This window comes from Cariama cristata, unplaced genomic scaffold (assembly GCF_000690535.1).
Source record: "Cariama cristata isolate BGI_N322 unplaced genomic scaffold, ASM69053v1 scaffold17909, whole genome shotgun sequence".
Lineage (NCBI taxonomy): Eukaryota > Metazoa > Chordata > Aves > Cariamiformes > Cariamidae > Cariama > Cariama cristata.
Window position 1 is genome coordinate 3,413 of NW_009636488.1, and position 16,970 is coordinate 20,382.

General features: G+C 38.4%; 1 protein-coding gene across 1 annotated transcript; it reads left to right on the plus strand.

Moving 5' to 3' along the window:
• Positions 1 to 203: 203 nt before the first annotated feature.
• On the plus strand, positions 204 to 16,317 carry LOC104167628 (methionine synthase-like; the record flags this gene model as incomplete). Its single annotated transcript, XM_009707938.1, has 12 exons — positions 204 to 304; positions 2,314 to 2,381; positions 3,231 to 3,351; positions 6,299 to 6,380; positions 7,149 to 7,247; positions 8,794 to 8,869; positions 10,075 to 10,230; positions 10,902 to 11,098; positions 13,558 to 13,758; positions 15,010 to 15,202; positions 15,945 to 16,057; positions 16,185 to 16,317. Coding segments are annotated over 12 exons (1,494 nt in total), but the record flags the coding sequence as incomplete, so codon positions are not given.
• Between the last annotated feature and the right edge of the window lie 653 nt (positions 16,318 to 16,970).

The window sequence follows — 16,970 nt, forward strand, 5'->3', positions numbered from 1 at the left end:
ATAATTCCTGTGCAAGTTTTTATTACTTGGATCTTTTTCAATGGCTTTTAATATTGACTATATTACCTCTCCTACGCTTTGCAATTACTTGTACTACAGTAGGAGTCTCGGTCGTGGATTAGGATTGCACTGTTGAAGGATCTGTGCAAACATGCTGAGGCTTCTGAGTAATTTAGCTCTTGTTTTATTTGTTCCATTTTCAGGATCCTTATCATGGTACAATAGTACTAGCAACTGTGAAAGGAGACGTACATGATATTGGCAAGAACATTGTGGGAGTTGTTCTGGGCTGCAACAACTTCAGGTAAGGAGGCTAAGATTAGGTAGCTGGGAACACAACTGTTTAAGGTTAACTAAAGGCTAGCTGCAGCTGTGGTGGTAACAGAGGTGGGCATTTCTTGAGGGCTGTCCTCTGTTCCCCAAGTTGTGGTTGGGAACACAGATCATACCAGCTATTAGTTGGGGGCGGGGGGGGAGGAAGAGAGAGTATAGTCTCCTCCTTTGATACTTTTTTTCCTAATAAATTGGCATTTGAGGTGAATGCAGTTTAACATCAACTGAAACATGGATCAGAGCATCATTTTTTGTGTTTGTTTTATATTAGTTAAATATAATAAGTATAATGCCTGAAACATGCAAGTATAAAGTCTGAAGCAATCAGATGCAACGACTGCAGTAGGCAAGACTATGTGTGGATTGTGGGTTGTGTTGGGAAAAAGGAAGTCTTGTAAGATTCAAATGAACCTTTTAGTGTGGTTTTTTTCAAGCTGTTTGTTAACTGCAAGGTTTTAAAAACTTCCTGGGATATGTTTTGTTAAATAAGAGATGAGATTCTTGTCCTGTTGCTGAGCTTCAAAAGACAGAACTTCAAGAAAGGTCAGCTCTTTCAAGGCCTGTGTGCGTGCAGCAGGGTTGGCAACAGTGTTGGAATGAATGGTCACGTTTCCATCAGAGCTCTATGTCAAGTACCTGTCAAATGTTGAGCAAAGATGAACCTACTTTGGAACTCTTACCATTCATTCCTTTAGTTTTGTTTTTGACTCGAGGCTGTAACTTGCTCTAAAAAAGGCCAAAATGATGTCTTTATTTTAAACCACAAAGGGCTGAAGCCAGTGGCAGTGCTTTGTGTGTGCAGTATATTCCATTTCGTTATCTCTTGAAATTCTGTCGATTGGTTTCGGGCTTTCTTGAGCTTTATTTAGACTTACTGAACTGAAGCCATAGTGCTTTCTGTCACCATGAGTATGAGTGAGGCTGAATGAAGCTAGCAGACTGGGCTGGCTTATGTGAAAAAAATAAAAATCTTGGCAATGGCTAGAGTTAATAGGAAGAAAACGCTAGCAAGGGAAGTACAGTGTCTCATTTCATAAAATGTATGCTTCAGTAAGACAAAAAAACCCTGATGTGAATCATCTTATATTCCTGATATGTGATGTCCACAAAACCTTTTCATACTGTCCAAATAGCTTCAGAAATGCCACTGCTGTTGGTTAATCCTGGTAGGCAGCTAAGCACCGCACAGCCGTTCAGTCACTTCCACCCAGCTGATCTCAGTGGGATGGGGAAAGACAAAGAGAAGAATAAAAGCAAGAAAAATTGTGGGTGGAGATAAATGTTTAATAAGTGAAAGAGAAGTCGAAGAAGAGAGAAAGGAAAAAACCAAAACAAGTGAATCAACAAAGGCAACCACTCGCCACCTCCCACGGGTAGACTGATGCCTAGGCAGTTCCTCAACAAAAGATGGCTAACCCCTGCTAAACCCCTTCCTCTCCATTTTTATTGCGGAGCATGACATCATGGGCCATGGTATACTTCTTTGGGTCATCTGCCTGGTTGTGTCTACTCCCAACCTCTTGTGCACCCCAAGTCTATTCCCTGCAGGGTTAGAGCGAGAAACAGGAAGGCCTTGATGCTGGACAACTGCTGTTCATCAATAGTTAAAACAGAAATGTGTTATCAGGATTGTTTTGGTCACAGATCTAAAACACAGCACCTTACCAGCTGCTAGGAAGAAAATTAACTCTATCTCAGCCAGACTCAGTACAACCACAAAAAATTTGTTTTACCAAAGCCTCTTATACTTGAAGTTTCTTATCTACTGTATCATCTGGAACTCTGATATATTGAAAATTTTGCCAGACCCAGAGGTATTTCCTATATTAAAATTCCTAACAGAGGTCTTAAACAAAAAAAATCTCAATTTTAACTTCAATTTTAGGTCAGTTATTTACAGTTAAAGCAATGTATTTGCCCTTTAGCAGAAATTTGACCTGTTTTTAAAAGAATCTTGTGTCATCTCACTTCTTTTCACAGAGTTATTGATTTAGGAGTCATGACTCCCTGTGATAAGATACTGAGAGCTGCTGTTGAGCACAAAGCAGGTATAGAAAGATTTCATTAGTACTCCTGAATTGTTTGATTTTAAACCCTACTGCCGTTTTTTATTGCTACTCATTGCATTCCTATGCTGTCTGTGATTTGGTCAGACTGTCTGCAGATAAATGAGAACTTTTGCATTAATCATAGTAATTATTTAGTAATTGGCACTACCATGAAACTTAGCCAGAGGAACTGAAAACCTGTATCAAAAGGACAACTCCAAGGGAGATGTTTTACAGGTGGATAAATGGAGACTTGGAAAGGTTAAATAACTTTAAGTTGGGTCTTAAATCGGTAAAAGAACTTGGCATTCAGCCTGCCAGATCAGTGAGTGTGAAATCAGGACTGAATTGTTCGACTAAACAATGAACTTTCTGAAACAAGTTACAGTTGCTTTGAAACAATCTATTGCATCTTGGAAAAGATGGATTGTGTGGAACATAGGTGATGAAGTTTGAAAGTGCTCTTTCGAAGAGCAGAGCTTATAATTATTTTGTCTTATTTCCCTCCTCAGTGCCGAACTTCTGAGGTCTGAAGCTTGCTAATCACAAGTACTGTATATTTGTTACTGAAACTAGAGCAGTAGGTGTTCAGCAGCTGTGAAGACTGTTTGAGAAATACCTTAAATTGGGGATTTGGAATCACTTCCATTCTTGGAAAGCTTTCACTTTCTAATTAGGTCAAACCTCGCTTCTAGACTAGCAACTATCCTGCTTTTTATCTCACTACTTTCAGTCTGACATGTGAAGCTATCTGATGTATGAAAGAAACCTTTCTGTAATAATTTCTGTGTCTTTCTAGAGTGGATTTGCTAAACGTTCTGTGTACGTGTGTTTGTAAATTTGCAATAGATATAATTGGCCTGTCTGGTCTCATCACCCCTTCTTTGGATGAAATGATTTTTGTCGCCAAGGAAATGGAGAGATTGGCAATAAAGATTCCTTTGCTGATTGGAGGAGCAACTACTTCTAAGTAAGATATCTCAGTTGGGAATGTGTATGAAATAGTGTTAACCTGGGAAAAAGAAAATTTATAGCCATTTCTCTCTCCCTTTCCCTCCTTTTCCCCCAACACACATACTGTATGTATTTACTTAAGACTGAACGTTATTTCTTATATCAGAAGTCCTAGAATGTAGAGGTAAAATGTAACTGGGACACCATAAATAATGGATGTCTTAAGCATTTAATTTTTGCTCGTGTTATATATTTTGCAAGTGTGTGTTGTATGTGGAAGTACTATATTTCCTTCTAAAAATTCACACACATATGCATATGAATACAGTTCTCTTCTTCTCAGGGGCTGAATGATCTGTTTTTATTCACCAAAGCATTCTGAAAATGTGTGATTTTGAGACTAGGAATGGTCATGTTGACATCAGGGAGTTATTGTCTTTAAGAAAGTTAACGTATTTTCTTGGATCATTGTTCAGCGCTGTGCTGACTGGGTTGAGCCCCCAGTCCTGTCCAAGCAGGCTGATGGGATAAATTCTAGCTGCCCACCTTGGGGTGGTTACCTTGTTGCTTTTGAAAGGCTGAGCTTTTCTGCTGAGACCTTATTCCCAGATCCGTTGAAATGAAATAATACAGCTGCTATGATATCCCGAAGACCAGCGTTGACAGCTTACTGACACCTAGTATTAACATTACCACAAATGTGTTTTGGGCATGTGTAACGGCCCTGGGTCACGCCTAGCTAACTGGTTTATGTATGATATGCTTGAGTAGGTGACAGCTCAGATGACTGCAGAGGTCATTTCTTGGATAACTAGGAGCTGTTAGCAGTGTTGTTTTCTTTATCGGAGCAGCACATATCGTAGCAGAGCCATTGTATTCTGTATTTTTGGTCTTAGCAAATAGTCCCATAAATTGACAGACAGTGAAGAGTAGGATCACTCCTTGTCTTTACTGGTCCTGTAGTTACAACGCAAGGTTAACTGTATCCTTTTTCTCCTTCTCCTTGTAAGATTCTTTTCCTATGGCTTTGATACTGACAACAAACATGGAGGGTTTTTTCTTTTTTTTAAAAAAAAAAAGCTTTCTTCTAAGTGGATGTCTTAGGAGAGCCCTTTCTTCAGATCTTTTTCGTGTTTGTACCTAGGGTATTGTGGCCTAGTAATTGATGTCAAATAACCAGCATCGAACAATTTTGTAGAATTTATTCACAGAGATGAATGTAGCCAGCAGCAATGCGGCACTAGTTTTATCCTTGAATATGGAAATTATTGAAGAATATATGTATAATTTTGTATACATAAATACTAATTTTATTCGTGTGAACTGTATATAAATATATACTTATGCATATGCCCAGACACATACAGTTTCTGTAAATGTAACTCAAGTAAAGGTATTCTTTATGGAAGACTGGATTGGTAATATATATTTAATATTACTTCCAGTCTTAAGTTTAATGTCATGTGCTTATTCTCAAAGGTTGTGTACGTGTCAGAGGTTGCTAATGAAGAACCATCTGCACTTTTTCTCTGTAATAAGTAGACATTGTTATATGGAAGAAGGAGACCATAAGTACTTGGAAGGGTGGAAAGCGAGGTTAGTTTGAAAGGGAGAGAGGCTGGATTTTGACTACAGAAATAGTTTCTGTGTAACTTGCAATAATGATGATGTTTGCATTCTTCCTGTACTGCTTTGGTAGATTCAGAGAAATACTGGTGACGTTTTTGGTTTGGTAATACTAATTTTTATTTTTTTAAAAAAGAAACATGTAGTAGTTGATACAGTGCCATTGTAGGACCATGCCCTGTTTGTTTCCTTTGTCTGTTCCTATCAAAATAGAAGATACGCTATCTTTTTCTAAAAATCAGAGCTACCAAGATCAAAAGTGCATCACCTAGAAGCAAATTAAGAATATCCTGGACAGTTGGTTACACAGCTGTGGTGCACAGTCATCAGTAACCTCTGTGTCTAAGTGCTTTAAATATTTGACAGAACCTGAAGAAAAAGGAGATCTTATCTTTGCTGTGGAAGATCGCTCCCTGGGCTCTGATATAAATTAATTTGAAAAATGGTGTTTGACTTTATCATTGAAGAAAGCAAACTGAATTTTGACCTGCAAGGTCTTTGTTCCTGCACTTGCTTGCACAATCTGCCAGGACTCTTGAGCAGCAGGGGTAGTCAGCTGCATTTCATATGATAGCTTAGTCCTCGGTTTAGGACTCCAAACTTTAATTTGATCAACAAACTACTATAATATCGAAGTGATTCTTCATTATATGCCAGTGTATTTCAGTGAGGACTGGAATATGAGTAAATGCTAAATAATTGCATGAATTGGGAGTTTTTTATGTGAATGACTTGACTGACCAAGCAGGTGCAAGTTTGTAATATTTACTGACCACTGGCAGAATTCCTTCTTCAGGTGAGTAGAGGGCTTGTGCCTCCGGTTTTGAAGTAGAGCATCATAGAAATGGAATAATCATCACTGAAATATGTTAATGCTAATCCATAGACCCAGAAACTAGCATGTGGGAGGGAAAAATGTAAGATGAGCAAAAGAGCTTAAAAAAAATTTGTTAGTTCTTGGTAGGCTTAGTTTGGAACATTCTCACTGAAATTTTCTGAGACTCAAACTAAGGAGTTGCTGATTTTCAGCCAGCTGGTAAGACAGTGAGGGAATGTGAGTTGGCACATTATTTATGAAGTATTCTGATACTCTTCAGAGAAAAGTGTTTATGTACCTATTATTAAAATCTGTGTTTAATCATCCATGCGTAGCAGATGGACGAATTGTGTTCTTCTTTTGAAGTTCTGGTCTATGCATTAAGTCAGGATTTATTTCACTGGGTTTTGTCTGTTTTTTCACTGGGTTTTGTCTGGGTTTTGTGGTTTTGTTTTCTTTTTTATTTTGTTTTTTTTTTTTTCAGTTGTGAAATGCTCACTCTTTTTCTATTTCATTGAAGAACACACACAGCTGTTAAAATTGCCCCACGATATAGTGCACCTGTAATTCATGTCCTGGATGCATCCAAGAGTGTTGTGGTTGTAAGTTCTAAATTATAGTTTCTCATCCATGCAAAAATACATGCCCTGTTACTCTGTTGTGCCTCTCATCCTTTCCTCTAAGGCTTAACATTATGGCAGAAGGTTGAAGAGGCACGACAGACTGGTTTCTAAACTACTATTGCTTCAGTTATTTTTTGCTGCCACATGGTTCTCTCACCTGACTTATATCAATAATTGTCCCTCGATACCTTTATTTAAATGCCCATTTCTCTAATGAGAGTGACAGAGTTCACTCCGAGTCCTTGACTGTAGTTTTGAGATGTTTTATAGTGAAGAGTGATGGGGTTAGATGTGAACTACTGTTCTCTCTATTTTGGATGTATTTCTGAAGTTAGCAATATGGCAACATTAGTCCTATGAAACGTGTGGCTGGAGTAGCTCTGTCAGACAAATGGGTAGTCTTAGCTGGCAAATACCTGCTGGAAAGAAGTAGGCCAAGCTGTGTGGTGTTTCTACAACTATTCAGTCTCTAAAGTCTTGGAGTATTCTTCTCTCAGGTCTTTCCAGAGTCATGCTTGGCTCTGCTAATATTACCTGTGTAGTAGGGCAATGGTCTTTATAATACTCATATTCTTAAATATATTTTAAATCTAGTTTGCAGATTAGTCATAAGGCTTAATTTAGTGTTGTCAAGTGTAATTGGAAGCGAGTCTGAAAGATAGATGGCTTAGTCTAAAGTTCATACTCTGTCTTTACTATAGTGTGTTATAGTGTGTACTTAGTGCTTTGTCTTTCCTTTTTTTTCAGTGCTCCCAGCTGTTAGACGAGAGTGTAAAGGATGATTTCTTTGAAGAGATATTAGAGGAATATGAAGAAATTAGACAAGAACACTATGAGTCTCTCAAGGTACAAATGTAATTGATTTAGCTTCTTTTCTTGTTTGAAGTGGTTGGTACTTGCCTTATTACTAAGTTTCAGCTCCTTATGAAGACCTTCAGGTATACTTGTTCTGATTTAAAACATGCAGTAGAATTGTTGGAAAACTTCCAGAAGTGCTTACAAAATTGAATTTTCCAACCCATAAGGGAAAATTCTGCATGAGTCTAACACATGCTTGGCAAACTCTTGATTGTCCTCAATGGGCAGTCTGTGGTATCTAGGCCATCTTCATGGAGCTTAGAGTCACGTCATCTTAACCAATCTACAGGAGACCAGTGCTCTCCTGGAGCAGTAGCTGGGAACTGGGAGCTACACTGGGGTAATTAAGATAGCACTGGTTGCTTTTGCTGGTACAAAGCCATACTCTATTGAGTATTTTGCAACACCATGCTTTCCTGATGTGTTTCATATTGTTTAGGTGAGGGATCTGAGCAGTCTCAAAGTAGAGAGCTGAGGCTGCCATTTTAGGAAGGTGAAGAGAAAGAAGCAATGAAATGTGGAGCTGGAGTGTGCAAATTAACAATAGGAAACAATAGGATCCCTCTGAGGCCATCTTTGTAAGTAAACACAGAAGCAAGTTGAAAGTCATCTGGCTCTTACCTGGTCTCTTGATAGAGAAAGATAAAGCTTGAGGCCTCCTGCTGAGGACATACTTGGCTTGACCAAGTTTAAGAAAGGAGGTTGCGGCAAAGTTGGGGTCATCGGTTTCTTGTCCCAGACAACCAGGACAAGAGGGCATCGTCTGAAACTGCACCAGGGGAAGTTCAGGCTAGAAATGAGGAGGCATTTCTTCACAGGAAGGGTCGTTAGGCATTGGAATGGCCTGCCCAGGGAGGTGGTGGAGTCACCATCCCTGGAGGTGTTTAAGAAGAGCCTGGACGTGCACTTAGTGCCATGGTCTAGTTGAGATGGTGATGTTAGGACAAAGGTTGGACTCGATGATCCCAGAGGTCTCTTCCAACCAGATCGATTCTCTGGTTATGTGAAGACTCTCTTTGCACAGGGAACCAGTCTACTAAGCTGAGATCCGTGAGTGCAACATTCTCCTTTAAGCAGAGGTCAGCAGTGAATTCGGCCCTTACTGAAGTTACTGAAGTTGCTATAAATTTCCTGTGCCTGTCAGAAGAGCCGGTAATTTGCCCAGAGGCATGCTGCAGTCCCTGGTGGTGGTGTCACTGCAGTCCTAAGCTTTTTGCAGGCAGTAGGAGAATATCTTGCTGTACCTATATTATCATGTATTTTGAAGTAATAAAGGAACTTCTGGTGCAGTTCGAAGGAACTAGAAATCTTGTAGGCCAGTTTCCTTAGAAGTATACAGGAAAAAATAATGATATGGTTGTGAGTAATTTTACTTTACACTTGTGAGCTGGGAGTTGCTGGAACTGAAATTGTCTGTTGTTAGATTTGTCCCAAAGACTATTTTGCATAAAACTCTACCACCAAGTCAACAGTTAAGAGTTTATCCGTCTGAAAGATGGCTGGCTGTGTGAAATTAACCTTTATGTCCATACAGGAAAGAAGATACTTGTCTCTACAGCAAGCTAGAAGAAAAGGTTTCCATAATGACTGGTTATCAGGCCATAAACCAGGTCAGTTTAAATGTTGTTGGTTGTTGTTACTGTGCCTTTCCTTTATTTTATTTTATGTATTTATATATATTTTTAATTAGATTATGCTTTGTTAAACTTCAGGATATAGTAGTGTAACAACTTGAGTAAATTAGTGTTTGTCTGAGCAGAGAATTAATCTTTTTTTGCTTAAATTTGAGCATCCTGTTTCTGTTTTATATTTTTCACAGTATATTTAAAAAATAAATTAATAGTTAAGAAAAAAATGGGAAAAAAATCCAAAAACAATGAGTTACCCATAACACCATATAGTCAAAGATAGTCTAATGCCTGCTTTGCAAAATAATGTCAGACTGACTCATTGTCTTGCGAACCTTACTATATCATATTTAGGGAACACATGTTGTGACATGGCATTTGTATCAAGTTCCTCCTTACACTTTTTCCTGCCCCTATCCCATCAGTGTCTGTACCAGTTTGTTTTGATTTTTTTTTTTAAATTAGAGACTAGAAATATAAACAGCATTTCACAAGAAGCTGCATCCTGCAGTGACATTAACATTTAACCACTCTCTGTCATTTCATTTACAAGACTCAGCAAGATGCTAATTTTCAATAGTTTGCCTTAAAGATTGTGTTACAAAGTATTGAACAGCACAGACAAAACAAGTGCAAAGCTTGTGACTGCATCATAACAAAGATCCATCTGCCTTTTTCACTTGTGCACATGCATCTGAACAAGTGTGTGGTGGTTGCAAAAGTCCTTATAAATTATATATGAATTTACAGAACTGTTCTACAGTAGTATAGCACAAATATGGCTGTGTATAGAAAGTGGGATTTATAAATCTGAAAGGTATAGGCCCATAAAATGTTAGGTATTGTTATGTAGGGTTTTTTTTTTTTGTCTTCTGTTTTGGCCGGTATTTTGGCCAATGAAATAAGTTTGGAAGTCCAACAGCTAGTAAGTGTTGATTATATGAAAGAACAAAAGGCCTTAAATTTTCTAGTTCAACTTTATATGCGTTTTATGCTTTTTTTTCTATCACATTGTAACTGTAGAGTATGGTATGACTTGGGAACAATATGACAGTGAGAATTCTAAAACAATTACTTTGGAAAAGGTCATTTGCAGTGGTGGAGGCTGGTGAGCATCAGTTGTGCTGCACATAAGAGGAATATTAAATTATTTCTGTCATGTCAGATTGTACTTCTGGTTCCTACAGTTAAACCAAAATTCATTGGCACAAAAGTCTTTGAAGATTATGACCTGAAGAGGTTGGTAGAGTACATTGACTGGAAGCCTTTCTTCGATGTCTGGCAACTTAGGGGAAAGTATCCCAACTGGGGTTTCCCTAAAGTATTTAATGATAAAACTGTAGGTGAGTATTGAAATTGCATTTATTTCATGTAAATAATCCTAACAGACTTGCCATGCTGCATTAAGATTCTGAATATTTTGAAATAATGGGAATAGTGAAATTACATGGACGCCTAGTGCCACTGAAATAATTTGTTTAAAGCAACACTTAGTGAACCAAGTGTTAGTGTGTGAGGCTGAAAAATAAATGAGGAAAAATGCTCAATCATCTTACTTAGAATTCACCTGGCAAAACACAGGGAGGTATTTTAATGACAGAAAATGGCAGCAGAGCACTTAATGTATCTGTGTCCCCGTTGTGGGTGAAGATGGCAAGAGGGCTCTGTCTCCTTTTGAAACTATTCAGTAGGCCTTGAAATACATGATGAAAATGCAAGGGTGACACTGAAATCAATGCAGGGGCACACACATGTTCTCTGTTGCTCATTTTATTCTGCGTCCTCTGCCTCTACTAGAATGGTGCCGGCTGAAACAGGTTTTTTGGGGGGATACATGTTGTTACAGATGTATAGACAGAATCACACTGCTATCTCTCTGTTTGCTGTAGCTGACAGATTGTTGTAGTCATCAGAGAATTAATGTGGAGAATGAACCAATCTTCAGCAATTCTTAAATCCATTTAGCCAGTTGTGAAAACAGGCCTTTTCTAAAGGGCTCTCTTCTTTTTGATAGGTGAAGAAGCAAAGAGAGTGTTTAATGATGCTCAAAATCTACTGAAAACGTTGATTAATCAAAAGAAATTACAAGCCAGAGGTGTGGTTGGGTTCTGGCCAGCTCGAAGTGTTCAAGATGATATCCATTTGTATGCTGTAGAAGAGGCAGTGGGATCTTCGGAACCAATAGCAAAATTTTATGGCTTAAGGCAACAGGTACAATGACAGAACATTTGTTAAATAAAGTGATTTTTTTTTTTCCCTCAATTGCAAGAACATAACAGAACTGCCCTATTAAAATGGGTGCAGAAGATGGTTGTAATCTGTTTGCAGCCATTGTCTTGCCATTTGTTCCAGTAATAACAAGATCTCATTAGTGATGACCCAGGTATTTGTATTGTAGTATTAGTAGTATGTTGCATTGTAGTAGTTGTACGAAATGGTTTATAGATTTGACATCTTCAGATATGACGTGCGTTTTCTGTCTTCATTTTAATATTGAGGATGTCCTAAAGCACTGTGCTTTGTAAATTCATCATGTGGATCCTGTGTGCTAAATTAGAGCCTAATGAACCTTAATTCTCTCATATCCGTGGATTCTACCTTAGATGAAGAAATTCTGCTTGAATGTGTTAAATGTTGAAAACACTTTATAATTAAAATACCTGGAAAATAAATCTCAACGGAGACGAGTGGTTTTGATAGTCTTAATTTTCATGTAAAATTCCCCATATGAAGAGGCAGTTCAGAATTAGTTGGCTGCTAATTCTGATTGAGAGAATCGTTATTTTAAGTATTCACGCTTGAATTGTACTTACGTAGATTTGCATTTATTTTGATAGGTGGAACATTTTCAATATATTCTGCCTGTTTTTCTTCCCTAGCTTCTGACTCGGCTTCTTCATAGCTCACATATTGAGAGTCATTCCTGGCGTACGGTATTCTATGAGGACAGTCCTGCACCAATATTGCAGAACTATACTAAGAAATACATGATTTTATTTGTCCCAGTTCCCCGGAACAGATGATCTGTTGCATGGAGATGGATCTAGTGTACCTTGACAATCCATGGCAGATGTTTATATAAACTGTTCTCACAAGCATTCAGGCAGGGCTGTTCTGGGGCCTTACGGCCTAGTTAAACATCTTGATATCCCATGTAAATCAAGTTTACTACCATTTCTTTTCCTAGCCTTTTCCCAGGGTTCTCCCAATGAGAGTATCAGATTTGATGTTGTTCTTGTAATGTTTTTTACTATTGGAATACTGTTGTTTTCCTTAGTCTTTTTATCTTGTATATTCCCAATTTATTCAGACTTTTCTCAAAGATTAAGGCCAGGAAAGTCTGTGCTATTGTGGGTACTGTTCTTCTGGCCTCTACGTATTTTAGCTGCATCTCTTTCAATCTGTTGTACATAGTAATTCAGCAGAGGCTTCACGAGAGCAAGGTAGAAGAGAATAATTGTCTCATGTTTGTTGGATAAAACGCTTCTTTCAGCACACAGAGTTCTCTCCATGACCTTGAGACTGTTAAGGATGTGATGGATGTTTAAAAGTTGGCGATGTATTTCCTATTTTCCCTAACTATAATCATTATGAAAGAACCTTAAAATTAACATAGATTTCACCTGTGTGGAAAAAGGATATTTCTTCAGTTTTATGGTACTTTCTGTACCCTAGTAGGTTATAGAAATTTAGGGAAACTGTTGACCATTTTTCTTCGTTTTTCAGGGGTGGTGGTAGTGGTGTTTTATTTGTTTGTTTGTAGTTTTTTTTAAATGCAGTTGGGAGTGGGTGGAAAGCATTGTTAAAATATTGTCATAGAATAAGAAAATTTGGAGAGGAATCTTCAGCTAAGTGATAGCCATGAAATAACTTTTCTCGCTCTGTAACTTGAGTAGATTTACTGTGCCACTTTTAAAATAGCAGTTGTCTTCCCACAATGAATATGCTGATATGATCCTCAACTCTAAAACTTCTTGTTAGGTGCTATGGCCAGCATTCGGTCACCTCTTTCTATTCCCTTTTTTTCCATTTTGGAAAAGGATCCAGTGAGCAGGATATTTTTTATTTGCATAAACCCACTTGAGCTTTGCTTGAGATTCAACTTGTCAGTTGTGACAGATGCATTTTGTTTGTATTTGGGGGTGACTAGTGTAAACCTACATCCTGGGGCACTGTTTTGTCTGGCTTACTGAGCACATGGTTTGTAGGGTAAGAAACTAGGAGTGTTTATTATAAACTCTGGCACCTACTCTAAAAAGAGAATTGCTGAAGAATTCCGCAGTTTGCATAACTGGGATGTGAACTATCAACCATGCTAGAGATGGAAAATTCCTCCTCTTACCCAGTGGCTGGCACAAGAGCGTTCCTTATTTTGTAATAATTTGTTTGCAGAATAAGCCATTAAATTTTAGTAGCTGTAAATAGAAGCAAAACATCTCTGTATGTGTGTTCAGCACAGCTTCTCTCTTTGACATTTTGTTCTTCGGTGATTCAAACACCCTCGGAGTAAGAGAGGTGTTTTTCTTCTAAATCAAGTACAAGAAAGCTGTCATGGCTCAAAGACTAGTTACCTGTTTGTCAGACCTTCAGTCTTAAAAATACTGGTCTTTAGATTAACAGTGCACTAATACTTAATATTCTGATTTATTGCATTGGTTTTGTTACTTCAGGCTGAAAAGGACTCCGCCTGCACAGATCCGTATTACTGCCTCTCTGACTTCATAGCACCACTGGACTCCGGCATTTGTGACTACTTAGGCCTGTTTGCTGTGGCCTGCTTTGGTGTAGATGAGTTATGCAGTGAATTTAGGAAACAGGACGATGAATACAACGTCATAATGGTAAAGGCTCTTGGCGATCGGTTGGCAGAGGTATGAGGTTTTATCATGTGTTTCCTTGCAAATTTTCTGACCGTGTACTAGATTTGCTTGACGGGTTGCTGTTTCAAGCTTTAGCATCAACATAGACTGTTGCTTGTAATGTGTGCTCTGCATTGAATCTGAAAGGTGAAGTGGTTCTACTGAAATTGCCTCGAGAGGAGAGTCCTCTTTTGAGCCAGAGGGGACTCTGCTGCCCTTCTCTTCCAGCTGCAAAAGCACCTCTGAGCTCTCTAGGAAGGTTTTGATGATTGATAGAATTTAGTAGATTTTAAAACAACACTGTTCAAAAAGAACTACCTTTAAATCTTGCTTTGTCTACATGAGAATGCGTTTGGACCCAGGTGTGACCCACCAATTCTATTCTTGAATTGCAGACATGCCTTTTGCTTTTAATGGTGACCACACAGTTGTATCCAGGGTACAAGTCTTCTGACTTAAGATGTCTTAGGCTTAGACAGACATGCTTTTAAAGCTCGAAGTGGAGTGGTTTAGAAAATGCCATCCCTTCCCTCCTACCCCTCTGTCCCCATCTGCCTGCCTCCATGCTTACACCTAAGTAATGGCATTAAAACTTAACAGCAACTTCGGTGCCGTGCAAACGGAGTTAGCTCTAGTCGTGTATTTCAGGCTATAACAGAGTTTCAGAGATTATTATTAGATGCCATCTCCACATATTTACTGAAGTGGAAATTTCTCCGAAGGGCAACCATTGCTGGCAAAACAGTGTAAGCTGTAAGAGTAGTTACGCAAAGCAGTTGCCCACTTTCAGCGAGAGGAAAGGTCCTCGGCTAAACAGAGCAGTGGCACGCACTTACAGCTGACACTAGCGTGGGTGCAAGAGTGATGTGGCCTTCCATAGCTACACCTGAGTGACGCACCCTGATAGTCAAGGCCTAACGACTGGAGTGCTACAGTGATATATCGCTACCATAGGCTAATAATGAACTTCATCTTTTCTAGTTACTTGACCACATCTTTACCTGTTTGAGTATGTAGCATTTTAAAGCAGGACAACCAAAAAAACACTGTCTACCAATAAGAGAAAAAACGAAAACATTTGAATTAGCAAAATAAGTATTGTATGTGAATTTTATTGCTATAAAATTTCTCACCTGTGATAAGAGCTTCCTTAAAAATTAAAATAGGAGTGGGGAAAACCCTCTACCATTGTCTTCATCAAATAGCTATTGTTGCACAAATTTAAAAATGAAATAAAATAAAATCCTTGCATTCTATTCCAAGGCATTTGCTGAGGAGCTCCATGAAAGGGTCCGAAGGGAGTTCTGGGCTTACTGTAGTACTGAGCAGCTAGATCTCTCTGACCTACGCAGAATTAAATACGAGGGAATTCGCCCTGCCCCTGGATATCCAAGCCAGCCTGACCATACAGAAAAACTCACCATGTGGAAACTTGCAAACATTGAGGAAACAACAGGTACCTCTGTCTGCTTTACTAAGATGCTTAAACTGTTTTTATGGGAATTAAAGATTGAAATGCCAACGAAACATGAATTGGGTGGTGCGGAGCTACATAAAAAAACCGAACTGAAGCAGTTCTGGGAATTGCTGTCTTCCCCTTTTCATTGTAATTTTTATTTTGCCTCATTCAAGGAAGAATTTGCAAAATACTGCCAGTGCTTTTGGTGAAGGAGTTATGTCCCTAATTAGCAGATTGCATGCAAACAGGGTTCTGCTGCACAGAGAAAAATTCTAGCATCCTTATGGTTGCAAGAAGACATTCCAGATACAAACAGGAAAAAAGCCAATTCAGCAGTGTATTTCCTGGTCCACAGGAACCTTGAGATGGTAACTCTTAAAAAAGGAATGAATTCCATTTGTTTGCCTCTGATATTCTGCGTGTTGGACATTTCACTGCTACTTTCACAATTCCAAAAATACTTTCCTGTGTTTCAAAACCTCTAGTTACCCATTTCATTCGCCAAAATGTCTTAAGTTTTTTTCCTTCAAACTACAGTAATACTGTCATGAAAGTCTGCAATATATTTAAAGCTATGTGTATTTTTTTAGTAGTTAATATGCAGAAAATGGTTTTGGTTTAGTTTATCTGAAAGCTTCTTGGGTTTTGAGTTTGCTTGAAGCTGCCCAACAAAAAAAGGTTTTGAATTTATGCTTATTTTCAATTCAGAGAATAAGAAAATTCTCACTCTTTTTTCCAGGAATTGGTTTAACTGAATCACTAGCAATGATACCTGCTTCTGCAGTTTCTGGCCTCTACTTTTCTAGTCCCAAATCCAAATATTTTGCTGTTGGCAAGATATCTAAAGATCAGGTAACTTGCACTGTCTGTTGTGGTAGTGTTACAGCATTCAAAAACAGTTTGTGAGCTAAAAAAAATTCTGTAAACAGTAAAAGCTGAAGTTTCCAAATCTTCCTCATGTTTTGTGATCCCTTTACAGGTTGAAGATTATGCACTGAGAAAAAATTTGTCTGTGGCAGAGGTGGAGAAATGGCTGGGACCCATTCTGGGATATGACACTGAGTAACTGACACTTGTGGGTGAACGTTTTCTTTTGATGGTCTATTCGCCAGAAGGAACAAGAAAATCCTTCCCCCTGAAAACAGCTTTCTTCCATCCATCCCAATAGCTTGTCTAATTGTTTTTAATTTTTGATCAAGGAACTTCATATTTCAAGTCCACCCTGTGCTCTCGGCTTGGGACCACGAATGCATTGCAGATCTCTTAGTCATAGCAATGTAAATTTGTTTATTTTTATTTCTTGCACAAATACTCTAGCTGAGCAGGTAGATGTAGGGTGAGATATGGAAGGTGCAAAGCTCTCCTATCCTCAGGAAGGCTTTGAAATCAGGGGCAAGAATTTCTATCCCATTGGCTGTGGATATATGTAGCACAGAATTTGACTTCCGTTATTTTAATGTGTTTTGGCAAGTCCACGTACAGAAATATGATGTGATTTTTCTGTAGTCAGCAAAGGTTTTATACTGAGCAATGAAGAACAACTGAAGTACAACAGACCTCCTTTTTTAAAATTTGTCTGCTCCTTGTTTGGGTCTTGTGATTGGGAACATACGTTGTTCTCTCTGAATAATAGTATCAGGATTTTATATTACTTTGTGATTATGGTTTTAGTGAGAACTATCAAAATAATACAGTGTGCTGGAGCAGTGTCAGAGGTGCTGTGTTATAACAGAACATGAAGTGGGATGCTTGAGCCTGTGGAGTT